The 25,260-nt window shown below is 50.6% G+C and overlaps 1 protein-coding gene across 5 annotated transcripts in view; it reads left to right on the top strand.

The window, feature by feature from the left end:
- The first annotated feature begins 4,753 nt into the window (after window positions 1–4,753).
- MPP3 (MAGUK p55 scaffold protein 3) overlaps window positions 4,754–25,260 on the top strand; it is a 27,295-nt gene continuing 6,788 nt past the window's right edge. The window contains exons 1-16 of one of the 5 annotated variants that reach the window (XM_072780762.1): window positions 4,754–4,865; window positions 5,179–5,252; window positions 6,058–6,120; window positions 6,366–6,484; window positions 6,744–6,821; window positions 8,017–8,097; window positions 8,297–8,434; window positions 12,534–12,615; window positions 13,795–13,880; window positions 15,253–15,327; window positions 18,439–18,635; window positions 20,826–20,890; window positions 22,343–22,363; window positions 22,868–22,909; window positions 24,184–24,348; window positions 24,452–24,532. In XM_072780762.1, the coding sequence (XP_072636863.1) occupies window positions 6,096–6,120; window positions 6,366–6,484; window positions 6,744–6,821; window positions 8,017–8,097; window positions 8,297–8,434; window positions 12,534–12,615; window positions 13,795–13,880; window positions 15,253–15,327; window positions 18,439–18,635; window positions 20,826–20,890; window positions 22,343–22,363; window positions 22,868–22,909; window positions 24,184–24,348; window positions 24,452–24,532 (1,255 nt within the window). In that variant the 5' untranslated portion in view covers window positions 4,754–4,865; window positions 5,179–5,252; window positions 6,058–6,095. Of the gene's footprint in view, window positions 4,866–5,178; window positions 5,253–5,983; window positions 6,121–6,365; window positions 6,485–6,743; window positions 6,822–8,016; window positions 8,098–8,296; window positions 8,435–12,533; window positions 12,616–13,794; window positions 13,881–15,252; window positions 15,328–18,438; window positions 18,636–20,825; window positions 20,891–22,342; window positions 22,364–22,867; window positions 22,910–24,183; window positions 24,349–24,451; window positions 24,533–25,260 lie in introns of all 5 variants that reach the window. The other 4 variants (XM_072780759.1, XM_072780760.1, XM_072780761.1 and 1 more) reach the window with 4 other exon arrangements.

Genomic DNA, 25,260 nt, shown 5'->3' with positions numbered 1-25,260 from the left:
GGCGATGCCAGACACCCTGAAGTTTCACTGTTGTGTTCATGCACATTTAGGGTTGATATGGCTTCTTGGCCACCTGATTCCTTCTCATTATAAAATATCCCCTTTTATCCCTGGTAATATTCCTCGTTTTGAGGTTTACTTTGCCTGACGTTAATGTAGTCATTTCAGCTTTCTTAAATTAGTATTTCCAAGGTAAATCTTTTTTCCTTCATTTTCTTTGATCATATCTGTATTTTTAGGTTTAAAGTGAGTTTCTTTAAATAGTCTTGCTTTTTAAATCCAGTTTGGGGACACCTGGATGGCTCAATGGTTGAGCGTCTGCCTTTGGCTCAGGGCATGATCCTGGGCTCCCAGATAGAGTCCTGTGTCAGGCTTTCTGCATGGAGCCTGCTTCTCCCTCTGCCTGTATCTCTGCCTCTCTCTCTCTCTCTCTCTCTCTCTCTGTGTGTCTCCCATGAATAAATAAATAAAATCTTTTAAAAAAATCCAGTTTGATTATCCCTTATCATGGAGGATTTAGTCCATTTACTTTTTATAAAAACAATCTTATTGAGATATAATTTACATACCATAAAATCCATCCATTAAAAGTGTACAAGTCAATGGTTTTTAGGATATACAGAAATTGAATAGTAGCATTTTTAGTAGATTCACAGAGATTAGTATATTCAACAGACGGTTGTAAAACCAGCACCATAATCTAATTTTAGAACACTTTCATCATCTTAAAGAGAAAGCTAGTACGCATTAGCACGCACTCCTCACCTCCATTTCCCCAGCCTAGGAACCATACCTCTGTCTCTATAAATTTGCTTATTCTGGATTTTTCATATTAATGGAATTGTACAATATGTGGTCTTTTATGAATGACTTCTTCCACTTAGCATCACATTTTGAGGCATGTATCAAGACCTCATTTCTTTTTATTCCATTGTATGATGATGCCTTGTTTTATTTATCCATTTATCAATTGATAGACATTATTTTTTCTCCCACTTTTTTGCTATCACAAATAATGCTTGAACATTTTATTTTTCTCCAGGTTTTTGTGTTTTCATTTTCATATCTTGGGTACATATTGAAGAGTGGAGTTGCTGGATCATGTGGTAACTATGTTTAAACTTTTGTTCTCTTTCATTTTTTGTAAGATTTTTATTTATTCATGAGAGACACAGAGAGAGGCAGAGACATAGGCAGGAGGAGAAGCAGGTTCCCTGTGGGGAGCCCAATGTGGGACTCAATCCTGGACCCCAGGATCACCCCCTGAGCCAAAGGCAGTTGCTCAACCACTGAGCCACCCAGGCATCCAGTTCTCCTTCATTTTTGAAAGATATTTAAAAAACATCATGTATGGGTGTATCTATGGAGTTAATATTAATTTTTCACTTTTTATTCTATTCCTAGATTACTTTACATGGAGTTACATTAATAGATTTCCAATGAGTAAACCATTTAGTTTCTGAACACTAAGCCATTTTTAGAATATACTCTACTTGATCATGGTAATTCTTTTTGCATCCTGGTGAAATTATCTGCTCATACAGTTTTCGGGATTTTTTTCATAAGTGAGATAGGCTTGTGAAGTTGAGTTTCTTTGGTTTTTGCTTTCTTCAACAGCAAAATGCTATGTTTACTTCCTAAAAAGAATTTTGAAGATTTATTTCTGTTTCTATGTTTTAGAAGAGGCACAGGTATCTGTTTAAGTGTTTGATTGAACTATCCAGTGCTTTCTGAGGGAGCAATTTTTTGACAACTGTACTCTAATTTTTTTTTTTTTATTTTAATTAGGCTCTACATCCAACGTGTGCCTTGAACTCATGACCCTGAAATAAAGAGTCGCATGCTTTACCAACTGAGCCAGCCAGGGGCCCCAACAACTCTACTCTTTTCAAATTGGTTTGTTTAAAAAAAAAAAAAGGAAGAAAGAAATAGGTCTGTTAATGGTTCTCTCTCTTCTGGGGTAATTTAGGTAACTTGCTGCATCATCATCATCATCATCATCATCATCATAAACAACTGGGTTTCTGGACCAGTCAAGTCATCTGAGTGCAGTGACAGCAACAAAATCACAACATCCCAGGAATCATACAGTATGTATTTTCTGTCTGCTTTCTTTCATTCAGCTTCATATATTTTGACATTCACCCACATTGTTGCATGGTGGGGATAATCTTAATAGTAGTTTGTTTCTTTTTAATGATGAGCAAATATACCACCTTGTGGACATACCACAGTTCATCAGTTCACTTGTTGAAGGACATCTGGATTGTTCTCCATTTTTTATTATAAACATGCATTGGATATTCTTGTACAGCTGTTGTGGCCAGATGGTTTTATTTTGCTCAGATGAATACCAAGGGATGGAATTGATGGATCACACAATAGATGTATGTTTAGTTTTTCAAAGAAGCTGCCAAACGGTTTTCCAAAGTGTTGGTACCATGTTATATTCACATAGCATTGGGAAAACTCCAGTTGTTCCTCATCCTTGCCACCTTAGGTGTCTGGAGTACTCTCGCTTTCACCCTCTAGTACATGTGGAATGACACCTGCTGGTGGCTGTAATTTACGTTTCCTGATGACAAATGATAAAGGAAGAGCACTTTCTCTGATGCTTATTGGGTATTTTTATATTTTCTTTTGTGAAGTGGGTGTTCATGTCTTTTGCCTGTTTTTTTTTTTTAGCTTTTTTTTTTTTTTTTTTTTAGCTGTATTGTTTGTTTTTTTTTATCATTGAGTTACAGGAGCTCTTTATTCCAGATATGGGTCCTTTGTCAGATAGATATGCTATGAATATTTCTGCTCAGCCTATGGCTTGCCTATTTTCTTGATAGTGTTTTTTGATACATAGAAGCTTTAAATTCAGGGGATCCCTGTGTGGCCCAGCGGTTTAGCGCCTGCCTTGGGCCCAGGCAGTGATCCTGGAGTCCCAGGATGGAGTCCCACATTGGGCTCCCTGCATGGAGCCTGCTTCTCCCTCTGCCTGTCTCTGCCTCTCTCTGTCTCTCATGAATAAATAAATAAAATCTTAAAGAAAAGTTTTAAATTCAGATGAGATACATTTACCAATTTTTTACGGGTCTCTGCCTTTTATGTCCTTTCTAAGAAATCTTTGTGTACCAAAAGATTGAGAAGATATTCTTCTATGTTTTCTTCTAGAGGATTTATCAATTAAGTTTATGTTTGGGATGCTTGGGTGGGTCAGCAGTTGAGCATCTGCCTTCGGTTCAGGGCATGATCCTGGTGTCCTGGCATCGAGTCCCGCATCAGGCTCCCTGTGAGGAGCCTGCTTCTCCCTCTGTGTCTCTGCCTCTCTCTCTGTGTGCCTCTCATGAATAAATAAATAAAATCTTTAAAAAATGTTTTAAAAATTAGGTTTATGTTTAGGACTACGGTCCCTCTTAACTTGAGGGACCACACTTTGTACGTGGTGTGAGGTAGGGATTGCAGCCCCCTCCTCCCATTCACATGAATACCCAGCTATTCCAGCATCATTTGTCAGTGAGCTCATCAAAAATCATTTGACTCTCTATCAGATGGTATCCCTCCAACACTAAGCTCCCAGGTAAAAAATGTGTCTCATGCAGTCTTTCTGTACTGAAAGTGAGTCGCCAATACAAGGAGCATCACATCACCTGGAAGCTTGTTAGAAATGCAGAATCCAGCAACGCTCCAGCCTAGGCAACCTCCATATGATTCCCAGGCGCATTACATTTTGAGAAGCACTGGTGTAGATCATTTTTGATGAGAGAGGGGAAATGTCATCATGACACACTCCACCACTGACAGCCTCCCCATGTACTGCAGGCTGCGGGGTCCTGGGAACTCATTTCCTCTTCTTAATATGCTAGACTACTCCCAGACACAATCTCAGGTCCACCTCTCCCGACAAGTGCTGCTGCGCCTTCTTTGCTGCTGGGAGACCGGGGAGGGAACTCATTCGCTCAACCCCATAGCCACCTGCTCACTCACCCAGCAGTTTCTTCTGCCCTCTCTCCCATACACATCTTCCACCCCTGAACCTTAGTTTCCTCAATTACGGAGCCTAGGTAATAATGGTGCCGATCTCAGTTGCTAATGCGATGCAAAGTGATCTGAGGAGTACCTGGGCATAAAGACAGCACAATAAAAGTCAGTGATCTTCACGGCCATTTCACAGAGCCCGTCGCCCAGGAGGAGCCCGAGCGTACGGGCTGCCTTCCCTCCTCCCCGTCCCCCACCCCCCTCAACCCCACCCCCTACACCCGGACAGGACCGAGCCTCGCGGTCTCCCCAGCTCGACTTCTCCTCCCTCCCTTTCCGCGCCGCGGGGCACAGCGCCGATCCATCTTTCCCAGCACGCTGCATTGTTACGGCCACTTGCCCCCGCCTCTGACTGGTCCCCGTCCGACACGCGAGTTCTCAAATCCAGGTTGCCTGTCTCGGGCGGCTCTGAAGCCCCAGCCCCCCGCACAGCGCCGAGCGCTCGGAGGGCACCGCATGAATGTTTGCGGTATTGCCCAGTACGTGAAACAGGCGCCCAGCCCCGCACCCGCGGGGGGGGCCGTGCGGGCGGGAGGCGGGCGTGCGCCGGGTAGAAGGGCGCTGGCGGGGGCTCCGCGGCGCTCGGCGGGGCGGACGGCGGGGCGGGGGCCTAGCCTGGGAGGCCCGAGGGCCAGCCCGGGTCCGCGCTCCCCGCGCTCCTGCCCCGCCCCCTCCCGCGCCCCTTCCCCCGCCTCCTCCCGCGCCCCGCCCGCTCCCGCTCCGCCACCCCCGCCCGGCGCGGCCGCGGCAGGGAGGGGCCGGGGAGGCGGAGCCAGCGGCGGCCGAGGCTCCGGGCACCCGCGCGGCTCCCGGTGGTGGAGCGGAGATCCCGGCGCGGCCAGGTAGGAACCCCCGCGGGGAGGCGGCGGGGAGCGGGGCTGCGGCGGGAGGGGCGCGGCGGGGCGGGGAGGAGGCGCCGGGCCCCGCCCCTCGTGCGCGCGGCTGCCCGCGGCCCCCCCGCCCACCTCGGGCCCCCGCCGGGGGGAGGGGGCGCCGAGTCCCCGCCCCTCGGCCCCGGGCCTTCCTCCTGGCGCTCGCACCCCCCGCCGTGCGACCCGCTCCTTTCCCGCCGCTCGGCGTCCTCGCGACCGCCCGCCCGCGGCCCCCGGGGTTCGCCTCCCCTCCGGCCAGCCGCGCTCCTTGTTCGTCCCACAGGTTCCTTCCGGAGCGAGCTGGAGCCCGCGCGCCCGGCCGCCTCGGGGTAGGGGCACAGCCGGGAGGAGCGCGGGGTGAGTCTGGCGAAGGCCGGCGCGGTGGCTGGAGAGCCCAGGACCATTCTTCTGCATCTTGGTGTCACGGTGCTCCGCGCAGTGGGGCTGGCTCCATGTTTGCGGAACGAATGAATCACTATTCTCCTTGTCCCCTTCTGAAGGAGGACTTCTTGAGGTCCACGTGCTGCAGAGCACGTTGGGGGGCCTCCCGAGCTAGGGCTGTCCAGTCCTACATAGCAGAGACCCGACTCTCGTTTCTCCACCTCGTCTTTACACTCCGTTCTGGGGGATGCTCCCTTCAGTTTGGGACGCGGGGGAGGTGGGGAAGGAGGGAGCTTGGAAGCCCAGACAGGTGCTTGTGAAGGACAAGAGATTTGAGTAGAGCCTCTTAGAAGGTGACAGGCGCGGGGACGCTGCCGGAGAGCGAGCACCCACCGTCAGGCAGGGGCCACTTCGTACCTTTGAGACCAGCCTGGAAAGGCCACCAGAGTGTGGATTCTGACCTGCAAGCCACTAGCTCCTCCCAGCCTCTGCTTCTTCATCAGTAAAATGGGGATATTAGCATCCATTCTTCAGGGCTTTGTGCACATTAAGAAAAGTGTCATATGAAACCACCTGGCGTAATGTTTGGCACATCCAGGCTACTAGCAAATCTTAGTTTTCTTTCTTTGCTCTCTGAAAAACAAAATGAGCAGAGACTTATTTGTTCCCATGTCCTCTGTCCCCAAATTGGCCACGGACCGACACAGCAGGTGTGCAAGCAGTGTTTGTTGAATGAATATACTCCATGGAGCTGCTACACCACTTACCCTCCTTCTCCCAGAATCTGCAGGCAGAGCTCTGGAGCTGACCAGCACAGACATGCCCGTGCTATCCGAGGACTCCGGTGAGTGCCTTTCCTGGGTTGGGCGTGCCCAGAGTGCTGAAGAGGGAGCCTGCCCAGCAGCCCCAGGCTGGAGAGAAAGCAGGTCTCTCAGCCAGCATTGGCTTGCAGGAGCTGCCCTGCCCGCAAGCCCTGGGAATGAGAGTCTGGGGAGAGACTGTCCACATGGCCGAGTCCACTCAGGGTTCCACGGGGCGGGAAGTACCCATTGCACTGGCTATACTTCGTGGTTCATACACTCTCCTCAGGTTTGCATGAAACCCTGGCACTGTTGACTTCTCAGCTGAGACCTGACTCCAACCACAAGGAAGAAATGGGCTTCCTGAGGGATGTTTTCAGTGAGAAAAGCCTCAGTTATTTAATGAAGGTAAAGCCTCATTTCATCCCATCTGCTGAGGGATTCTAGAGGTTTTCCTACCTGGCTGAGGCCTGTGAAGTTCATCTTAACCATTCGCTGCCCTGGGACAGTCTTCGTTAGCCCGCTATGAATGGCTATCCTTTCCGCTGACCCATCGGCGGCCCACTCTGCACCCATCCCCACAGTCAAGAGCGGGCTGTGAGGTCTCCAGGGCACCCCTGGGCAGCTGACTTGAGAGGCCCTGGTCTGAAATCGGCTGTCTTTGCAGATTCACGAGAAGCTTCGCTATTACGAGAGGCAAAGTCCAACTCCTGTTCTACACAGCGCTATGGCTCTTGCTGAGGATGTAAGCCCTTGATTTTTTCTTATGGTGTTAGCCCCACTCCCTACTCCATAGGGCTCCTTCATCTTGCCTGTCACCATCGCTTAGCCTCAGGGACATAGGGGCTCTGAGTCCAAAGGTGAAGAGACATCTCCTTCCCTTCTCTGGCTCTTCCTTGGGCCCCCTAATGGGCAGGAAGAAACTTATGAGCCTTGCACTGGGCCAAGGGACACAGGGACATGATGACGCCTGCTTACTGTGTGTTCCCGAGAAAGTCTGTTCCCCCTGCTGTGAAATGAGAGCATTTGGATCAGATCAGCAGTTCCTAAACTCTTGAGGCCTGGTGATATGAAGGTCAAACAATCACCTTGTACCATGCTTTGGGGAGGCCCCATGTGAAGTCCTGGGGTCAGGTGACTTGTAGCATGTCCCTGCTTCCTGGCTCAGGGCTTTCATTTTTAAAAAGAATGCTTCCTATCTCTTGTGGACCTGGCCTCTGTGTTGCATGGTTTGGGAAGAGCTGTCCCAGTTGAATGCTGAGGCCAGCTCCAGAATAAATTTCCCTAATGCCAAGAGATGGCCTGGTGAGGCAAGGGTGCATGCAGCCTGTGAGTGCACATCTCTCCTTTCTCCCCTATTCGATGACGTGATTAGGAGCATGTTAGGCTGTCAGGCTCCCGGGCTTAGCACTGCCTTTCCTACCAGCTCTGGAACCTGCCACAGGTCATTCAACTGCTCTGAGCCTCAGTTTTTTCATCTGTGGAATAGCACAGTGGTGAGGGCAACAGATAATAGAGCCACACAAGCCCAGGCTCAAATCCTAACTTTTCAACCTTAGGCAGAAGATATTTAATATCTCTTGTGTAATCCTTGTCTGCCAAATGGCAAAATACCAGTACTTGCCAGGTTAAGTTCACTGTGAGATTTAGGTGGAAAGGTCCACATAAAGCAGATGGCACATAGTAAGGGCTTAATAAGTTGGCTCCTGGTAGGAGGACCTTACTGAGCTACTCAGGCTCTTCTGATCCCTGCCGTGACTTCCCTGAGAGTGTCAGTCCTGGGGCGGCTGAGGTTCTGATGCTCTCCTGGGCGCTGTTACAGTTCCTGTGAGGGCCCTTGGGTCTGTTCTTAGGGATCAGGGTTCTCCCCGGGCCACTCCCTCCCGGCAGGCTCATGGCACCTGCAGCCACGTGTGGTGTTCTGTCTCATTCGTCCACAGGTGATGGAGGAGTTGCAGGCCGCCTCTGTGCACAGCGACGAGAGGGAGCTGCTCCAGCTGCTGTCCACCCCCCACCTCAGGGTAGTCCCGCAGTCCCTGCTTGCCCACGCGGCTCGTGTCCTCCCCGGCTAAAGAAGGGAGACTTCTGAGTGAGGAGTCCTAAGGGCCAGTGTCTGGGAGGTGGCTTCTATGGCGTGAGATCCGAGACCCCCAAAATCACTGCCTGGCCAAGGTCCCCCCGCGATCCCTGTGAGCTTCATTTCTCTTGCTTTCCTAACAGGCCATGCTCATGGTACACGATACAGTGGCCCAAAAGAATTTTGACCCTGTTCTTCCCCCTCTGCCTGATAACATTGATGAGGATTTTGATGAGGAATCAGTGAAGATTGTCCGCCTGGTGAAGAACAAGGAACCCCTGGTATGTGGCACCCACCTCTCTTTCCCCAGCCCCTCCCTGTACCACTCTCCCACCCAACCATAAAACTGGGAACAGAGCCCCCCTGAAGTCCTCAGAGTGAGTGATGGCAGCTTTGTCAGGGCTGCCATGGTCCCCGTGCACCTTTGTGTGCAGGGTACTTCTTTCCCTGGGTGTATATAAGCCTCACTTGACTGTGGCCAAGCTCCTTTGTGCAATAAACAACCTGGGCAGCTGTACAGGGCAGCCCTGATCATCATGTTCCGAATCAGAGATTGGCAGACAGTGGTCCAAGGGCCAAACCCAGCTGACTGTCGGCTTTTGTAAATAAAGTTTTACTGGCACATGGCCATGCCTGTTCATTTATGTATTGTCTGTGGCTGCTTCTGCATTGCAATGGCAGTGTGGAGTAGTTACCACGGAGACAGTGTGGCCTGCAAAGCCTAAAATATTTACATTTGGCCCTTTATAGAAAAGTGTGCCAAATCCTGCTCTGAATCCTGCGGAAGCATGGGGCAGCAGCCTTTCTTCTCCCCAGCTGACAGATTGTTATCATTTTGGTCCTAGTGCAGCATTGATTTACCAAGCAAAGGGACAAGATTGTTTATTAGATGGAGGAAGTGGAGGAAGTCCAGAGAGTCGAGCATTTGCCCCAGAGAATGCCACAGCTGGCGTTCTTTCACCAAGTGCCCTCCGCTAAACCACTTCTGCAGATGGAAGAGGCCCTCTCTTCTCCCTCTGCTCCCCCCTCCCCCTGAAAATGGAGCAGAGATTCATTGCCTCGGCAGATGTCTGTGTGCCAGGCACTGTGCTGGGCACTGGCAGATCAGAGGTGATTAAGACTTAGTCCTTGCCCTCTGGGAGGTCACAGGAGAGTGGCAGGAGTTTCCTGGAAGAGATGATGCCCAGGCTGAATTCCAAGAAAAGGAACAAGTTTTCCAGAAGGAAAAGAGAGAGGAAGGGTACCCCACACAGTAGAACTACCTGAGCAAAATCATGGTAAGGGAACCAATGTGGTGTATTTGTTCACAGAGAGTCCCGTTCCCCTGCCTTGGTTCTTAAGTTCAGCCAAGAAAGAATTCAGAACCAGATTCTAGAGCAGGCAAAGGTTTAATAGCAGTTTAAGTGAAAAGACACTTTAGAGACAGAAGGGTGGGCAGGCCCAGAGATGGCAGCTGCCCTGGGAGGTCACGGTTGTTTTTTCTTTTTATATTTGGGATAGGTTATGGGTCATAGCTAGGGTGGTTGCTGACTGAGGTTGCAGCTGATCATCCAAGGGACTTCTGTTGACTGGGAGCAGGAGTTCTGGGCCCCATATGGTCCTTGTCTGACCGTCATGGCAACCATTCTGGGGATGGGAGGAGGAAGGATGGGGAAAGGGGTTAAAACCACAATGTATACATATTATAATGAAGCTATAAAGCTATAGGTTACTGTAAGGCAGTGGTCATGGGGAAGAATACAGGTACATCCCCTGGGGTTTGTCCTGCCCATTTGGAACTTGGCCTCAACCCTTTTATCAGTCGGAAAGCACTTATTTGCTGCTCATATCTAGCTAACTGCCTACTCTATCAAATTTGGGGAGCTCTGGGCTTCCTGGTGTGGATGAGAATGCCAAATTTGTGGTTAGGAGTGACAGAGGTGGGGCTGGACCATAGCCCATGCAGAGTGTCATAGTTTGTTCCTAAAGTCAGTGGGGGGCCATTGTAAGGTATTTTTTTTTAAAGAGCTTGTTTATTTATTTTAGAAAGAGAGAGAGAACATGAGGGAAAAGGCAGAGGGAGGAGATAGAGAATTTCAAACAGACTTTCCATTGAATGCAGAGCCCAATGGGAGGCTCAAGCCCATGACCCATGAGATTATGACCTGAGCTGAAACCAGGAGTTGGATGAATGCTTAACCGACTGAGCCACCTAGGTACCCCCATTGTAAGGTTTTAAGTAAGAAATAACATGATCAGGGTAGCCCCAGTGGTGCAGTGGTTTGGCGCCGCCTTCAGCCCAGGGCGTGATCCTGGAGACCTGAGATTGAGTCCCACATCAGGCTGCACGGAGCCTGCTTCTCCCTCTGCCTGTGTGTGTCTCTGCCTCTCTCTCACTGTGTGTCTCTCATGAGTAAATAAATAAAATCTTAAAAAAAAAAAAAAAGAACATGATCAGATTTGAAGTTTAGAAAGATCACCCTGGCTGCCGAACAGAAAGTGGCTTGGAGGGTAAGGCCGGAAGCAGAGGACAGATTTGAAGGTAGAGGACCAGACAGGTGGATGTCCAGAAAGAGAGCTTGACTTAGGCCTGTGGGAATAGGGGAGAGAAATCCAAGAAGTAGTTCAGAAAAAAATTAATGTCACTTTGTGACTGCCCTGGTTTGGGCAGGAGTCTGGGGGGATGCCTAGGATAGGGCCCAGGTGTCCGGCTGGGACGACTAGGTGGGCACTGCAGCCATCATTCAAGGGAGGGGATAAGGAGGAGCTCAGGTCCTATCGAATTCATAAGTGGAGACATCCAGGAAATGGAAGGATTATTTTTTCAGAGATACAGACTGGCTGCTGCCAGCATCTGGGAGGGGTTAAAATCATACCCGAGAGGTCAAGACCACATGGGTAGAGCAGACAGTAAGGCAAGAAGGGGAGTAGGGCCAAATCCTGGCCCTTGAATCAGGATTTGAAAGGAAGATAGAGGAGGACCTGTCCATGGAGACACATCGTCTCTGGGAAGACCCAGGAGAGAGGGCCGTCAGCAGGTCCCAGGCCAAGAGAGGATCCTAAAGTGAGAGCTGGCAAGAGGCAGACAGGCAGGAGGTAGAGGCGAGAAGGCTGAGGCTGGGTGGGAGCCGGCAGCTGGTGGCTGGTGTTCTTGAGGTTGCAGGTGGCAGTGACTGGTAGGGCAGGAAGCAGAGAGAGCAGGTGCTTGCTCAGAAGGAGCAGAAACTGGTGGCTGCTGGATGCGGGGAGGGGAGGCTCTTTACTCATGAGGGGGACGTGATAAAATTCTTGGAGTCAGGAAAAGGAACCAGCAGAGAGGGGGCATTGAGACTGCCAGAGGGGGAAGGAGAGGACAGAAGGACCTAGATGGGAGGAGCCCCTCTGCTGAGAGCAGGAAAGGGAGCACAGGATGGACAGAGATGCCGGAAAGTTGTAGGTCTAAGGGGAAAGATGCTGTGGGGTTCTTGGTTGATGATTTCTTTTTGCAGCAGTATTTGTCCTACGGACTTCAAATAGGTGGCGTGAATGAAGTTAATAACAAGTGTGCTGATATGTTTGCAGTAACAACCAATCATAAAAGGTTAACATTTATTGAGCGTTTATTGCATGTACTTACTGTGTGCCCCATGATTGAGGCTTGCCTGCATTACCTGATAGAATCCTTGCACCATCCCCGGGAGTTCAGTGCTGTCCCCCACCCCAGAGGAAATCGAGAAGATGAGGGGCTTCCTTGCTAAGGCTTCAGGCTTTCAGTAAATGACAGGTAGATTCAAACCCAAGGTCATCCAACATCAGAGCTCAGCGCTTCACCTGACTGCTGCCCTGCCTGCCACAGTTCGACCTGCGGGGTGCACAAAATTGAGGGCTTATTAGCATCCCTTGTCCTAGACATCATCTGTGCCGTGCTCCATGGACCGCGGCCTGGTCCTGAAGCTCTGGCTCGTACATAATCTGTTCCCCTCGGCAGCCACAGGATGCCCGGTCTCCCGTGATTGGTTAAAGGTTGAGAATTTGCAGGCACGTCCTCTCCTCATTATTAAACATCTTTGCACAAGGCGAGGGCTGTGATATGCGAGACAAACACTGGACTTGGCCTCCCACAATCCTTTACTCTTTCCCAGCTGGGTGACCTTGGGGCTGCTGACCTTCTTTGAGCCCTTGTCCTTCGTCTCTGAAACAAGATTGTCACAGCGTCATTGTACTTTGTAAGGTGGGAATTGCTGTGCTGTGTTAACGTGAGATGCTGGTTTCATTGCGTCCTCAGCACTGCAAAGGGCCCCGTTGATCTGCTGTCTAGGGTGATATGCGGAGAGATCGGGAGGCTCTATTGGGTCTAGAGAGTTAGGGCCTGAGGTTTTGGGACTGCTTCTTAGAAACCTACCTGCTCTGTCTCCAATGCAGGGTGCCACCATCCGGCGGGATGAGCACTCAGGGGCTGTGGTAGTGGCCCGGATCATGCGAGGGGGCGCAGCTGACCGGAGTGGTGAGTGGCGTCAGTGCTGGCCTGGCGCAGGTGATGGCCAGTGTGCCCCAGCCTTCCCTTTGCTGTGGCCACAAGTTTCCTTTTCTTCTCCTCTCTGATTCCCTGTTTGGAATATGTTTTGCCTTCTGGGAATGGGGTGAGAATTTTCTTCTTCTCAAGCCTGGTAGAAATTTCAGGCACAGAGAACTTTGGGGCTGATTAGAAGGGCTCTTGCACTGGCCTCGCCCAGGGCTATGGTCGTTAAGCCAACAGCAGGGGCTTGGCGGGGTTTCCTAACTGCAGAGCAGGGAAGCCCTTCCCCACCACCCCTGTTGTCCCTATTATGGAGGGAAGGATGTTCACGCCCCAGATTTGTTTGGGTGGAAAACAGGTTGAGAATCAGTGTTGTGTGAAAAAACTACTCAGTTGGGAGGCAAACCTTCTGGTATAGAGAGGTGTTACCCCAGAAGTCTGGGGATCACTATTGTGGAGACCAGTGCTTCTCACATAGTAACAAGCATCGAGAACCCTGAGCATCTTGTTAAAATGCAGATGCTGATTCAGCAGGTCTAGGGGTGAGTGGGGGTGGGGGCAAGATCCTGGACGCCTGACTGCCTTCTGGCTGCTGCTGCTGCTGCTGCTGCTGCTGGGTATCACTTTGACTAGCAACTACGGCTCAATGTGCAGAGATGCTTGTCTTTAAAGCAGAGGCCAGTGGACAGGTGTATTTAATTAATATTCTTGATGACATCTTTCTTGGTGCCTTTAAGTTTTCTTGTTAAGATTGGAGAAGGACAGCCTTAGAGTATGTCTGTTAGCCCAGGAAGGTGAAGAGTGAATGATGTTTGTAAAGAAGCAGAGGTTATAACCGAAGGAACCAGGTTTTCTATGTCAAAATAAGTGTGTTTGAACACAGGCTCCATTATTTCTTAGCAGAGTGGTGTGGAGGAAGCCACACAATTTTTCTGGGGTCTCAGCTGCCTACTTGTAAACTGGCGATTTCACTGGGTGGTTTTGAGGTGGCGATGCTGAGTGAGGCACCCTGCACGCAGTAGGAGTCAGTCGGCCCCGCGCCCACCTGTGCCTTTTCTGCCTTGAGTCTGTCATAAGTGTGGCTGGTGGGTTCCTCCAGTGGGCGCCAGTGGTGCCCTGGCGCTGACGCCCCTTCCTGTGCTGATGGGTAGCCCCTGTGTCTCCTAGGTCTGGTCCACGTTGGAGATGAGCTCCGAGAAGTGAATGGGATCGCGGTCCTGCATAAGCGCCCGGACGAAATCAGCCAGATTCTGGTCCGTGCTGCCTGGGTGCTGGCGGGGGGTGGGATGCTGGGGTGTGGGATGCTGGGGTGTGGGTCTTTGGAGACCAAAGCAGGGCACCTGCAGGAACCAGGGAAGATTCTGGCTCAGTCTCTGTTTTCCTGAGGAGGCTGCAGGCAGGGTGGCCTTGCAGCATGCCCAGTGTCAGGGCCAGAGACAGGAAGAGTGACACTTTTAGGCCATTGGCCCCTCAGATCTCTTCAGCATAGCCCCAGTCCCTTTCCCGAGGACCCTTCTGGGACATCCCCTCTTCTAAAGGCCTGAGGAATATGGAATAAGAAGCTGCAGTACAGGGAGGCCCAAGAGCAGGGGCTTTGGGATCAGCAGGCCCTGGGTTCGAATCCCACCTCCACTACTCTCTAGTTGTACAGCCTCAGGTGAGTCATTAGGTCACCCTGGGTGTCACTTTCCTTTCCTGTGAAGAAGGAACAGGGATGGTTTCTCATCCAGTGCATGGTTATGATCAGGATATAAACATCCGGGACAGGATACAGCACTTCACACCTGTAAGGGAGTTCTAGGGTGTTCAGTGCTGGGATGCAACCACCAAAGCCCATTCGGGTAGGACAAGTCAAGCTGCAGTGTAAAAAAACCCAGTCACGGTTTTGTCTTCTTTATCCTCAGCAACCCCCCACCCCCCTGCATATAACACTCTTTGCTAACTTCCGATGGTTTAAGATGAGGTCAGAAATGGGCCGATCTGAGGACCGGAGGCCCCACTGTAGGGAGCCTTGGTTGCAGGCAGGTTTCTTTCATCTTCCTGCCTCCGCGGGCCTTTCCCTGGTTCTGGGCCCTGGCCTCCTCGTGCTCTAGGGGAGCGATGAGCCAGGGAGACTGTGGGGCAAGAGGTGCTCTCCCGGGCTGATGGCATTCTGCCTGGGGAAGGGGGGCCCACGTGGGGGTGCAGGGACTGTGTTGGGTGGAAGGAGGGGAAGCCCTGGTAAGGTAAGAGTGGCCTAAGGTTGGAGAGCCCACCAGGGAAGATGGAAGCAGAGAGAGAAATGAAAGTGAACTCCGTTATTGAAACAACCCGAGAGAAGAGAAAGGAGGGTGGCTGTTGGGGGCATTAGAGGGTCAGGAGGGATGGAAGGGTGGATTTCCATGTATGCGCTGTCCTTGGTGCACATTTGAAGTTCTGTGTCCCTTTGTCCCATGAAAATGCAGAACTTGCTTTTGGGTTTTGCTTTAGTTAATTCATGGGTGCCACCGTGAGAGGGCAGGGCCATAGAGGAGGTGGGGAGTCTGACTTCCTTCTGAACTCGAGTTTCCAGATCAGGGCAGGAAGGCTTGAATGCACCAAGAGTTACGTGTGGGAGGTCATAAGCTTCGAACTCTCCCCTTTCAGGCGCAGTCCCAGGGATCCATTACCCTGAAGATCATCCCAGCCACCCAAGAGGAAGACCGGTTAAAGGACAGCAAGGTAGGGCAGGGTTGAAGGTGAGGGAGGGCTTTGAAGCAGCCATGGGGGAGGAGATCCCACGTCTGGTCCTCCGAATGTGGGCTCAGTAGAGAACTGTAATTCAGTCACGCCATGATTCATTTATTTGTACCTGCCCCTTTCTAAACAGGATTTGACGTAGCTTACTAATAAAAGACAAGGTTATTTTAATTGAAATAGAAAATCAGGGCCATGCAGAGGAGAAGGTACCAAATGTGCTGGATTTGGGACCAATTAAGTAACTGCCATTTGCTTCATTCTTTGGTGAGCCTACCTTTTTTGGGCGCCTCCTCTGTGCTGGGCACTCTGCCAGATGTGGAAGATGGGGACAGTTGGTAGCTTTGAGGACTCCTAGTTCAGAGGGAGGCTGGGGAGCAAGCGTTTCACTGCTATGTGATTAGCGCTAGTGGTTCGGAAAGATTTTGAGCAGGGTTATGGGCGCCCTGGAAAGTGTCGTGTAGGAGGGATGTTGGAAACGAGGCTTGACAAAGGTGAAGGTGAGTAGGACCCCTTGGTGAAGAAGAGGTGGAAGGAAGTTCACGCAGAGGGCTCTGCATATATAGAAGTCAAAGGTGCAGAGAGGAGTATGTCTGGGGGGTCGGTGAGAGAGAGCACTGTGGTCAGGTGTTAGAGGGGTTGTGCTGCAAGATAGGCTAAGGCTATCTTCTGAACGGCCTTGAATGCACCATTAAGGATGTTGGCATAATCCTGGCCTGGTTTGGGGTCTCAGAGGCTGAACCTGAGACAAAGATTAGAGTGTAAGTAGTTCATTTGGAAATGACCCAGGGAGGGACGCCTGGGTGGCTCAGTGGTTGAGCGTCTGCCTTTGGCTCAGGGTGTGATCCTGGGATCCTGGACTGAGTCCCATTTTGGGCTCCCTGTGAGGAGCCTGCTTCTCCCTCTGCCTATGTCTCTGCCTCTCTCTGTGTGTCTCTCATGAATGAATGAATGAATGAATGAATAAGGAAATGACCCAGGGAAACACCTGTATGGGAGTGGGGATGAGAAGGCAGTCAGTGCAATCCGGCGAGTTACCACTGTGTAATCCTGCTGGAGAACTTGGGGACCCTGCAGAGACACATGCCTCTGTCTTTTCACCCAAGAGCCGGCGGAGCTGGGAGATCTGTCCACCCCAAGTCTTGCCAAGCTGCATCCGGGGATTAATTCCCAGCAATCCCTATAGAGTGGGTTAGTGGAGCAGTGGCCAGTGGCCAGAGAAAGGCCTTGGACAAAGAGACGCCAGGGCTGGCTGCTGACAGTCTGGCTGGGTGCACTGAAGTGGTAAGGCCCCGAGGGATGTGGGAGCTCCCGGGAAGCCACGTGGGGGAGGGTGGAGTGGGTAGAGACTGGAGGTGGGGAGACCTGGCGGGAAGGCTGTTGTAAAAGCCTTGGTGAGGGGTTATTCTCACCCGAGCTGAGGTGGTGGGAGGGAAGATGAGAGAGGGCATTGCTTTGATTTCAAATAAATTTGGATCTGAACTTCCTGACAGCCAAGGCAGAAAGGAGAGGAAAGGCATGGCATACTTTTCATCAGGAAGAGGAGGGAAGCATGCCAATTTTTCAAGAAAGGTGATTCCCAGCCCTTGCCTCCCGGCACTAAATGCACAAGAGAAGGGATAGTCCAGCACTTGGCTTAGAGTGGATGTTGATAAGTATTTTGGCGAATGGGAATCAATAATGGACATTGTCTTTAATGTCAGACTTTTATAGCAAATGAAGATGTAATCTTTATGTGACTGTTTCTTATTTGCACACTTTGATTGAATCCCAGAGCTTACATAACATAGACTCTTATCTGATGGAAGGTGGTTCATTCTTAGATGGGCTAACGTGATCTCCATAAGCAGCTTTTGCAGGTTCTAACTTGATACAGGGAGAAAACTTGGTTTTCCTGGATAAGATGGGTAACCTCTCCCTTAGCCCATCCTTCCTAAATATTTCTTCTTAATCCGGAAGCTTGACCTGGGCTGGCCATTTAAGATTTTATTCTCTTCCCAGTGCCTGAGACCCTGATAACATCTGTGGCTTGAAGAGGGCATCTGTCCTCACAATATCTGGCCAGGAAGTTCTTACTGTTGTCTAACTGACTTTTCTGGTTGATACCTAAAAGGATATGACTTGAATCTAAGAAAGCCCTCTGGCTTTTTTTTCTTTCTTTCTGTTATTAAAGTAATTGGCCCCTAATGGTCTGGTAATAGAAATAAACAAAATAAATCCATCCACTGAGTTGTAGAACAAGGAAGTGTGACAAAATTCTGTATCTTCCCACCATCTTCTCTAGAGGGGTGACATCAAGGTAAAGGGGAGAGTTGGGGGTTGGTTGAGTATATGGCAGATGAGGCAGGGTGAGCTGTAAAAAAAAAATGTGGACGTCAGTCACCCACTGAAAAATGATGGTGAGAAGCCAGTAATGGTAGTTCTGTTGGTATTTGTGTCCTAATCAAAATGCCTAGATTGCTTATTTCACAGATGGTTGCTGACCTCATTAGGGACAGTTAGCACATCAAAAATAACATTTTAGCGAAAATTGTTCATTCATTTACATTTTGCTCCCAGGACGAGTCATTGCTTTGTGCATGCTGAGAGGCTGTTAGGAGGACAGCAGATTGGGTAAATAAGGAAACACTGAGGCCAGAAAGAGAAATTCAGATATAAGGCCCATCTCTTCATTTTCTGAACCTTGAAGGATTTCCTGACTATAACTTTCAAAATGGCTAAAGAACAAGAGGAAAACATGTGTCCTGTATTTCTTTCTTTCCTTTTTTTTTTTTTTAAAGATTTATTTATTTATTTATTCATGATAGACATAGAGAGAGAGAAAGAGGGAGAGAGAGAGAGAGGCAGAGACACAGGCAGAGGGAGAAACAGGCTCCATGCCGGGAGCCCGACGCAGGACCTGATCCCAGGACTCCAGGATCGCGCCCTGGGCCAAAGGCAGGCCCCAAACCGCTGAGCCACCCAGGGATCCCCTTCCCCGTATTTCTCATTAGCTCTCTGTGTTCTCGAGGCTGCTGCCCTGCCCTGACTGTGATTGATAGTTGTCATCTGGCCTTCGATGCGGCAGAGACACGTTTGTGCTCACACCCTCTCCAGGTGTTCATGCGTGCCCTCTTCCACTACAACCCGCGGGAGGACCGGGCCATCCCCTGCCAGGAGGCAGGCCTGCCCTTCCAGCGCAGGCAGGTCCTGGAGGTGGTGAGCCAGGACGATCCCACATGGTGGCAAGCCAAGCGAGTAGGTGACACCAACCTCCGAGCTGGCCTCATCCCCTCCAAGCAGTTCCAGGAAAGGTGGGTCTGGGGCGTGTGGTAAGGGGGTGGTTTTACAGTGGCTAGAGGCATGGGAACACGACAGAGCCCCAGATCTCTGCTGCCACAGCTGTAATGGCATGCGGGGTGGGGGGAGGGGTGTCGTTCAGAAGGTACTAGTCACTCTGGTGTTGGGTCTTCTTGTGCTCTAACCAGCAGCGATGGCGGTTTGAGAGCAAAATAAACGTATGGAATTGTGTCACTAAGTGAGTATATGTTTTATAATACGTACTTAATGAAAGCTGAAAAATCAAAATACAGAAGAGGAAGACGAGGGAAAGCAAATTCACCAAGTCTCACCACTATTGAGGGAGCATGATTTATGTCCTTCCTGTGCCTTTTATGGGAGTCGTACATATAGATCGGAAGTCATGCTTTTTGTGCGGGTATCACCTAACATCGTGACTTAACATTTCTCACATTATTACCTAGTCTTTACTGTGTGGTTTTTTAATAGCTAGGTAATATTTTATCAGAAAACAGACCATTCACTCCTGGCCAGCAAGTATGCTTTCTGCCCCACTCTATCCCCGGAGCTGACAGTGTAGCAGGAAAGTCACACGTGGTTCAGATGAACACTTTCTTTTCTTTTTTTAATTTTTTTTTTTTTAATTTATGATAGTCACAGAGAGAGAGAGAGAGAGGCAGAAACACAGGCAGAGGGAGAAGCAGGCTCCATGCACTGGGAGCCTGACGTGGGATTCGATCCCGGGTCTCCAGGATCGCGCCCTGGGCCAAAGGCAGGGGCTAAACCGCTGCGCCACCCAGGGATCCCTCTTTTTTTAATTTTTAAGAAAAGATTTTATTTACTTCTTTGCAAGAGACTGAGTGAGCACAAGTGGGGGGGAGGAGCAGAGGGAGAGGGAGAAGCAGGGAACCCAATGTGGAGCTGGATCCCAGGACCCTGGGATCATGGCCTGAGCCAAAGGCAGACGTTCAACTGACTGAGCCACCCAGGTGCCCCTAGGCCAACGCTTTCTATAAATGTGATGGGCGCTGGGGAGGAGGACACCGTGCTCTGTGAAGTCGTACCATAGGAGGGTTGCCCCTTACCTGGGTGTGCACGGAGGCATCTTTGAGGAAGGTCATACCCAAGTGACTTCACTCCTTCCCTGTGGCTGTACTTTTAAGTTGTTTGCGCTGTTCCACTGGTACAATGTAATAACCACCTTCCACGTTAGACTGTTCCTCATATTTCACATTATTTCCTTAGGATAGATTTCTAAAAGTCTAAGTGCTGGCTCAGAGTGTGGCAATTATGACTGTATTACCTCCCCTGAGGTTTGTAGCTTTCTTCCATCTTTTGGGTTGTGGAACTCAGTAGAGACAGACTTCAGGGCTTGGTCTGTTTCAGTGGCCCTCCGGACACAGTCCCCAGGCCAGGCAAGGCAGCATGCCCTGGGAACTTGTTCGAAATGCAAACCCTTGGGCCCTGCCCCAGACCTGCTGAGTCAGAAATTCCAGGGGAAGACTCTGAGCTCTGTGTTCCAATAGATATTCCAGATGATTCGGAGGTGCCAAAGTCTGAAAACCCTTGCCCCATTTCCTCAGGAACCTCGGACCCACATGCATCTTGAGCTTCACGGGTCTTGGGGGAAAGCTCTGTAGCTGCATTTAAATGTGGAACTCCAGACACCTCTAAGAGCCCTGAGTGTTTTCTCAGATCTGAGATGAGGTGCCTGCTTCTCCACACTGATGGCCAAATTGGGTATGTGCCAGGCTGAGCTCTCCGATGTGGGGGGAGAAGGGTGCTAAATTAGCATCACTTTGGCCCTCGCTCTCTTCTGGGAGATGCTGTGCTATCTTCCTGCTTCCCTGGAGATGGGGAGGCCAGGTCAAGTGTGAAAAAGAGGCCTCCCTTCCTTGAGAACCAGTCCTAGGAAAATAAAGACCAATCACCAACATGGCAGAGGCCATATACCTGTGTGTGACCGTCTTGGGCTGGATGAGCTTCTCCCAGAGCAAGAGGCTTGGTTTCTTCCTCCCTGTGAGCTTCTGTGAAAGTAACTCTCCTCATGGAAACTTACTGTGAAGGAGGGAGGCCCTTGGAATGCCAGACTGTACCCATCTGTGCAATCCAGGCCTTGGTTTCCCTGAGTTTTCCAGAAAGTTCTTTATGACTGGTTTTATCCTCAAGCTCATGAGCCTGCCTGTCTCCTTGTGTCCCCACAGGCGACTAAGCTACCGGAGAGCTACTGGCACCCTGCCAAGCCCCCAGAACCTCAGGAAGCCTCCCTGTGAGTTGATGGGCAGGGATGCACTTCAGTGAGAGCTCAGGGTTAGGACTCAGGGGCTTTGTGCCCTGAAGAAGCAAGTGCTGGACTGGAGAGGGCACCGGGGGTCTTTCTGAGCTGGCAGGTCTCCAGAGGAGGGAGGGGATGAGGAGGGGGTAAGGAGGGGAAATGGAGGTAGGTCGGGGGAAGGGAGCTATTTCTTGGAGAGAAGTTACTCTATTTGGGACCCATAGATGATCCTGGGGGGCATGTTAAACACCTCTTCCAAAATTGTGTGTAAAGCATATGAGCATGCGTGTGTGTATGTCTGAGAGAGTGTCTGTAGCCTTCATTAGATTTCCACGGGGCTCTCTGATCCTGACTATTTAAGAACTGCTGATGCTGGACAAGAGTGGAGAAGGCTGCGAGTGACCCTCTGTTAGCAGCCAAATTTGGCAAATAAAAATAAAGGATGCCCAGTTAAGTTTGAATTTCAGGAAAATAACGAATGGGTTTTTAGTATAAGTATAGCCCATATAATATTTGGGACATACTTATACTAAGAAGTTATTTGTTGTAAAAAAAAAAAAAGAAAAAAGAAAGAAAGAAAAATTATTTGTTGTGTATCTGAAATTCAGATTTAACTTAGTGTCCTGTATTTTGTCTGGCAACCTATCCTGTGTAGCGCCTGCCTTCAGAAGACACACTCACCTACCACTTTGCCATTTATCTATCTATCTATCTATCTATCTATCTATCTATCTATCTACTTTGCCTTTTAATCATCACAATGCAAAGTAGGAGAGTCAGGACATCCTCTTTTCCAATATGGGAAAATGAAGGCTCATGAGGTTAGGGGAGTGGGGCTGGGGTCAAGTTTTCAGAGGGCCAGTGCCCAGAGCCTCGAGGGTAGAGCCCTGTGTAGGGAAGAAGCTCCCTGTGATGTGGCCTCTCTGGCGCAGGAGGGCTCAGAACCAAGTGAGGGTCCCAAATGAGTGTCAGGTGGCCAGACTACAGCTGGCTGGCAGCCCTGCTCTGCACCGCTCCATCCTCTGGCACCTGCATTTACCCAGGCCCATCTCAAACCCTGGAAAAGAAAGAACAGATCTTGGCCCCACTGTGGGCATCCTGGAGTGAGCTGCTCCCCTGGATCGGGGCCACTGCCCAGGACTGCTCTTCCCGGCTTGCTCTCAAGTCCAAAGGGTTGCTCACAAAGTAGGCCTTGAGGCTGCTCCTGCCAGCGATGAGCTGGCTTGCTTTGGGCCACTAATGAGACACACACACAGGAAGACTAATTAGAGCTGGTCTCGGTTTAATAATGCACCGCAGCTCAGATCACAGGTTTGTTGGAGGAAAGAAAGAGGGGACAGATGGAGGGCTCCTCACACACACGAGGCTATGACTGCCTCTCAGCCGCAGGGCCTCCTGGTTCCCCTCCACTAACGCTCTTCCATCTGTCTTTTGTGCAAACCGCAGATGATCAGCCTTGTGACAAAGGTAGGCTGGTATCTATCCCCTGTGCATCCGGACAAGAACGTGGAATGTCTAGAGCTAGAGGGGCTTGTTTTCCTTCCGCTGTGTCCTGAGTTGTGAAGAGCTGCAGGGGACAGGGCTCCTCACTGCCCACCTGGCACATGGGGCCCCACCTTCCCCGGACTCTGGCTGGGCCAACTGTGCTACCGGCTGGGTGGGAGGCAGGAGACAGGCAGGTGGGACAGAGCGCATGACTCTCCTTCTGCACGCCAATCCTGACCTAGAAGGGCCTGCGGGCCCAGGACCCCTGCCAGGGCCTGCAAAGTCTCTTTGGGGCCTCAGCATAGAGAACTGAGTGAAACAGTAGGACTTGTTTTCTTAGGGAGCCAGGATGTGGCCTCTCTCCCGAGCCCCTGAGAGACATCGTCCCAGTGGGTTCCTCCTGGCCACCCCAGGGGCCAGATGCTTTTGGGTCACAGTATGTGTTCAGCACGGCTTACTGGCTCCCTCTCTCTGTTTGGTTCCCAGAGGCCTGTGACTGTGAGGGGTACCTCAAAGGACACTATGTAGGTAAGTAGTAGGGGCTCGTCCCCAGTACTCCCCACCCCGCCGTGGGCTTCTGGACCAGGAGAAGGCAAAGGCAGAGTGATCTGAGCCCCAGCAACCCTTCAAGAGCAGCTGAGCCCAGGGGACCCACATTCCCCTTCAGTCTTGATCAGCCAGAGGAGGGGGCTGACCTACCCACGCTTTAGGGTCCCCCCAACTTTCACCTAGCCCCTGGGAGCAGAGCTCTGGCAGGGAAGGGATACATTAACACCAATCCATTATCATCATGGTCTCGGCCACGGTCTAGTCCGTGTGTGGCCGCCACCCAGCAATGGAGCCTTTTATCAGTCTCTACAGGTCTTGTGCTGCTTTTATTTTGCTTAGTCTTCTCAGAGGCCTTAGAGACTGGCTGAGATTTTTTTTTTACCTTTCATTTCGAAGTAATTTCAAACTTACTAAAAAGGTGCGTGAATTGTACAAAGGGCTCTGATGCACCAGCTAACACTTTGCTGTATCTGCTTTGTCATCCCCTTTCTCACTTACACACAATTTCTTCCAGAGTTGTGTGATTCAGTAGTAGACATCGTGTCCCTTCACCCCTAAATGCCTCAGCATGAATTCCTAAGGACAGAGACGTTCTCTGGGAGAACGTTATTAAAATTCTGGGAACTTAATATGCATACCATTTTATCATCTATGACACTATTCATATTAAAATTTGGCCAGTTGCCCCAGTAGTGTCCTTGGAGCATTTTCCCTGATCTAAGATCCAGCCCAAGACCATACATTGCATTTGTAGATTTGTATTCCCATTTCACAGATAAGGAAATTGAGGCTCAGAGAGGTGATGCTTCACCTCAAGGTCAGCCACATCCTAAATAAAACAGTGACTGCAGGAGGTGGCACCTTGGTGGTGCAGTCAGTTGAGCATCTGACTTTTGGTTTAGGCTCAGGTTGTGACCTCAGGATCAAGGGATGAACCTGTGTTGGCTCTGTGCTCATCAGAGTTAGCTTAAGACTCTTTCTCCCTCTGCTCCTCCCCATGCTCTTTTTCTCTCTCTAAAAATAAGAAAATATCTTTAAATATAGCAGTCAGTTTGAACCCTGATTTTGGGTGCTGGATGGTCACCTTTTCATCATTGTACTGTGCACCCTGATTAACCCCTTCCTATAGCAGGAGGTGGTTGGGAGAGGCCAGTGGGACTCGGCACCCACCTTCCAGGTTGGCCAGGTGGAGAAAGTCTTTCCTGGGAGATCCTGGGACAAATGCCACAGTTCTCCCTTCCCTTCCCACAAAGCTGGCCTTCGGAGAAGCTTCCGACTGGGCCGAAGGGAAAGACTGGGAAGCCCCCAGGAAGGAAAGGCATCTGTAGTGGCCGAGTCTCCAGAGCTGCTGACTTATGAGGAGGTAACCAGGTACCAGCACCAGCCTGGTGAACGGCCACGCCTGGTGGTTCTGATTGGTAGGTAATGTCATGCATTTCCAGGGAGTGGGCTGGTTTCCTTCTGCAGTGGTGGGGAGGGAGCTCAGCAGGGATCCTGGTCAGCCTTCCTTTTGTTTCCCAGGATCTCTGGGAGCCCGACTGCATGAGCTGAAGCAGAAGGTGGTGGCAGAGAACCCACAGCACTTTGGTGTTGCTGTTCCACGTAAGGCAGCCTGCATGGGGGTTTGTGTGTGTGCACATGCACGTGAATAGTTCACAGGGACTTGACTCTGCACATCCATCCTAATACTTGCTTTGCGTCTGAGGGACCGATGGGCACCGCCTGCTATAGGCAGATCATGGGACCTAAGCATGATAAGTAACCCACTGTCAGTGATCCACTAGGACCCTTTGAGGCAAAAGCTGGAGGACTGGTTGCCCAGTTCTTTCCTGGGGTGGGAGATGAGTCTCGAGCACATTACAGGCAAAGCAGCAACCTTAGCACACCACCAAAGGGCCATTGGCCCCAGATGGCCCCTGCCTTCTGCTTGGGTAAGAGAGAGCAGGTGAGAGAAGCCGAGAGTCCGGTGAGTGATACTGCTCGGACACACGCTTGTAGCTGGATTCCAGCCCATCAGAGTGGCTGGGCACCCTCCAGGGTACTCACACCCCTGCCAATCCCCGAGTCTAGGAGCAGCTATGGATGTTGAGACCGAGTAGGCAGTAGGCCTTTGTTCTGGGTGTGATGAGGAGGAGGGGAATGAAGAAGAGTCTAGTAACTTGGGCAGCCCTCCCCATACCCTTGAGGAGGAAGATTAGCACCACCCTGTACTGCAGAGGAAGACCCTGGAGCTCAGAGAGGTTAGATAACTTGCCCAGTGTCACACAGTTGGTAAGTAGAGCCAAGATTCAAACCCAGGCAGTCTGCCCAGTCCCGTGCTTAATGAGGCC

The sequence above is a fragment of the Canis lupus genome, chromosome 16, assembly GCF_048164855.1.
Source record: "Canis lupus baileyi chromosome 16, mCanLup2.hap1, whole genome shotgun sequence".
Classification (NCBI taxonomy): domain Eukaryota; kingdom Metazoa; phylum Chordata; class Mammalia; order Carnivora; family Canidae; genus Canis; species Canis lupus.
This window is presented reverse-complemented; position numbering and strand designations above follow the sequence as displayed.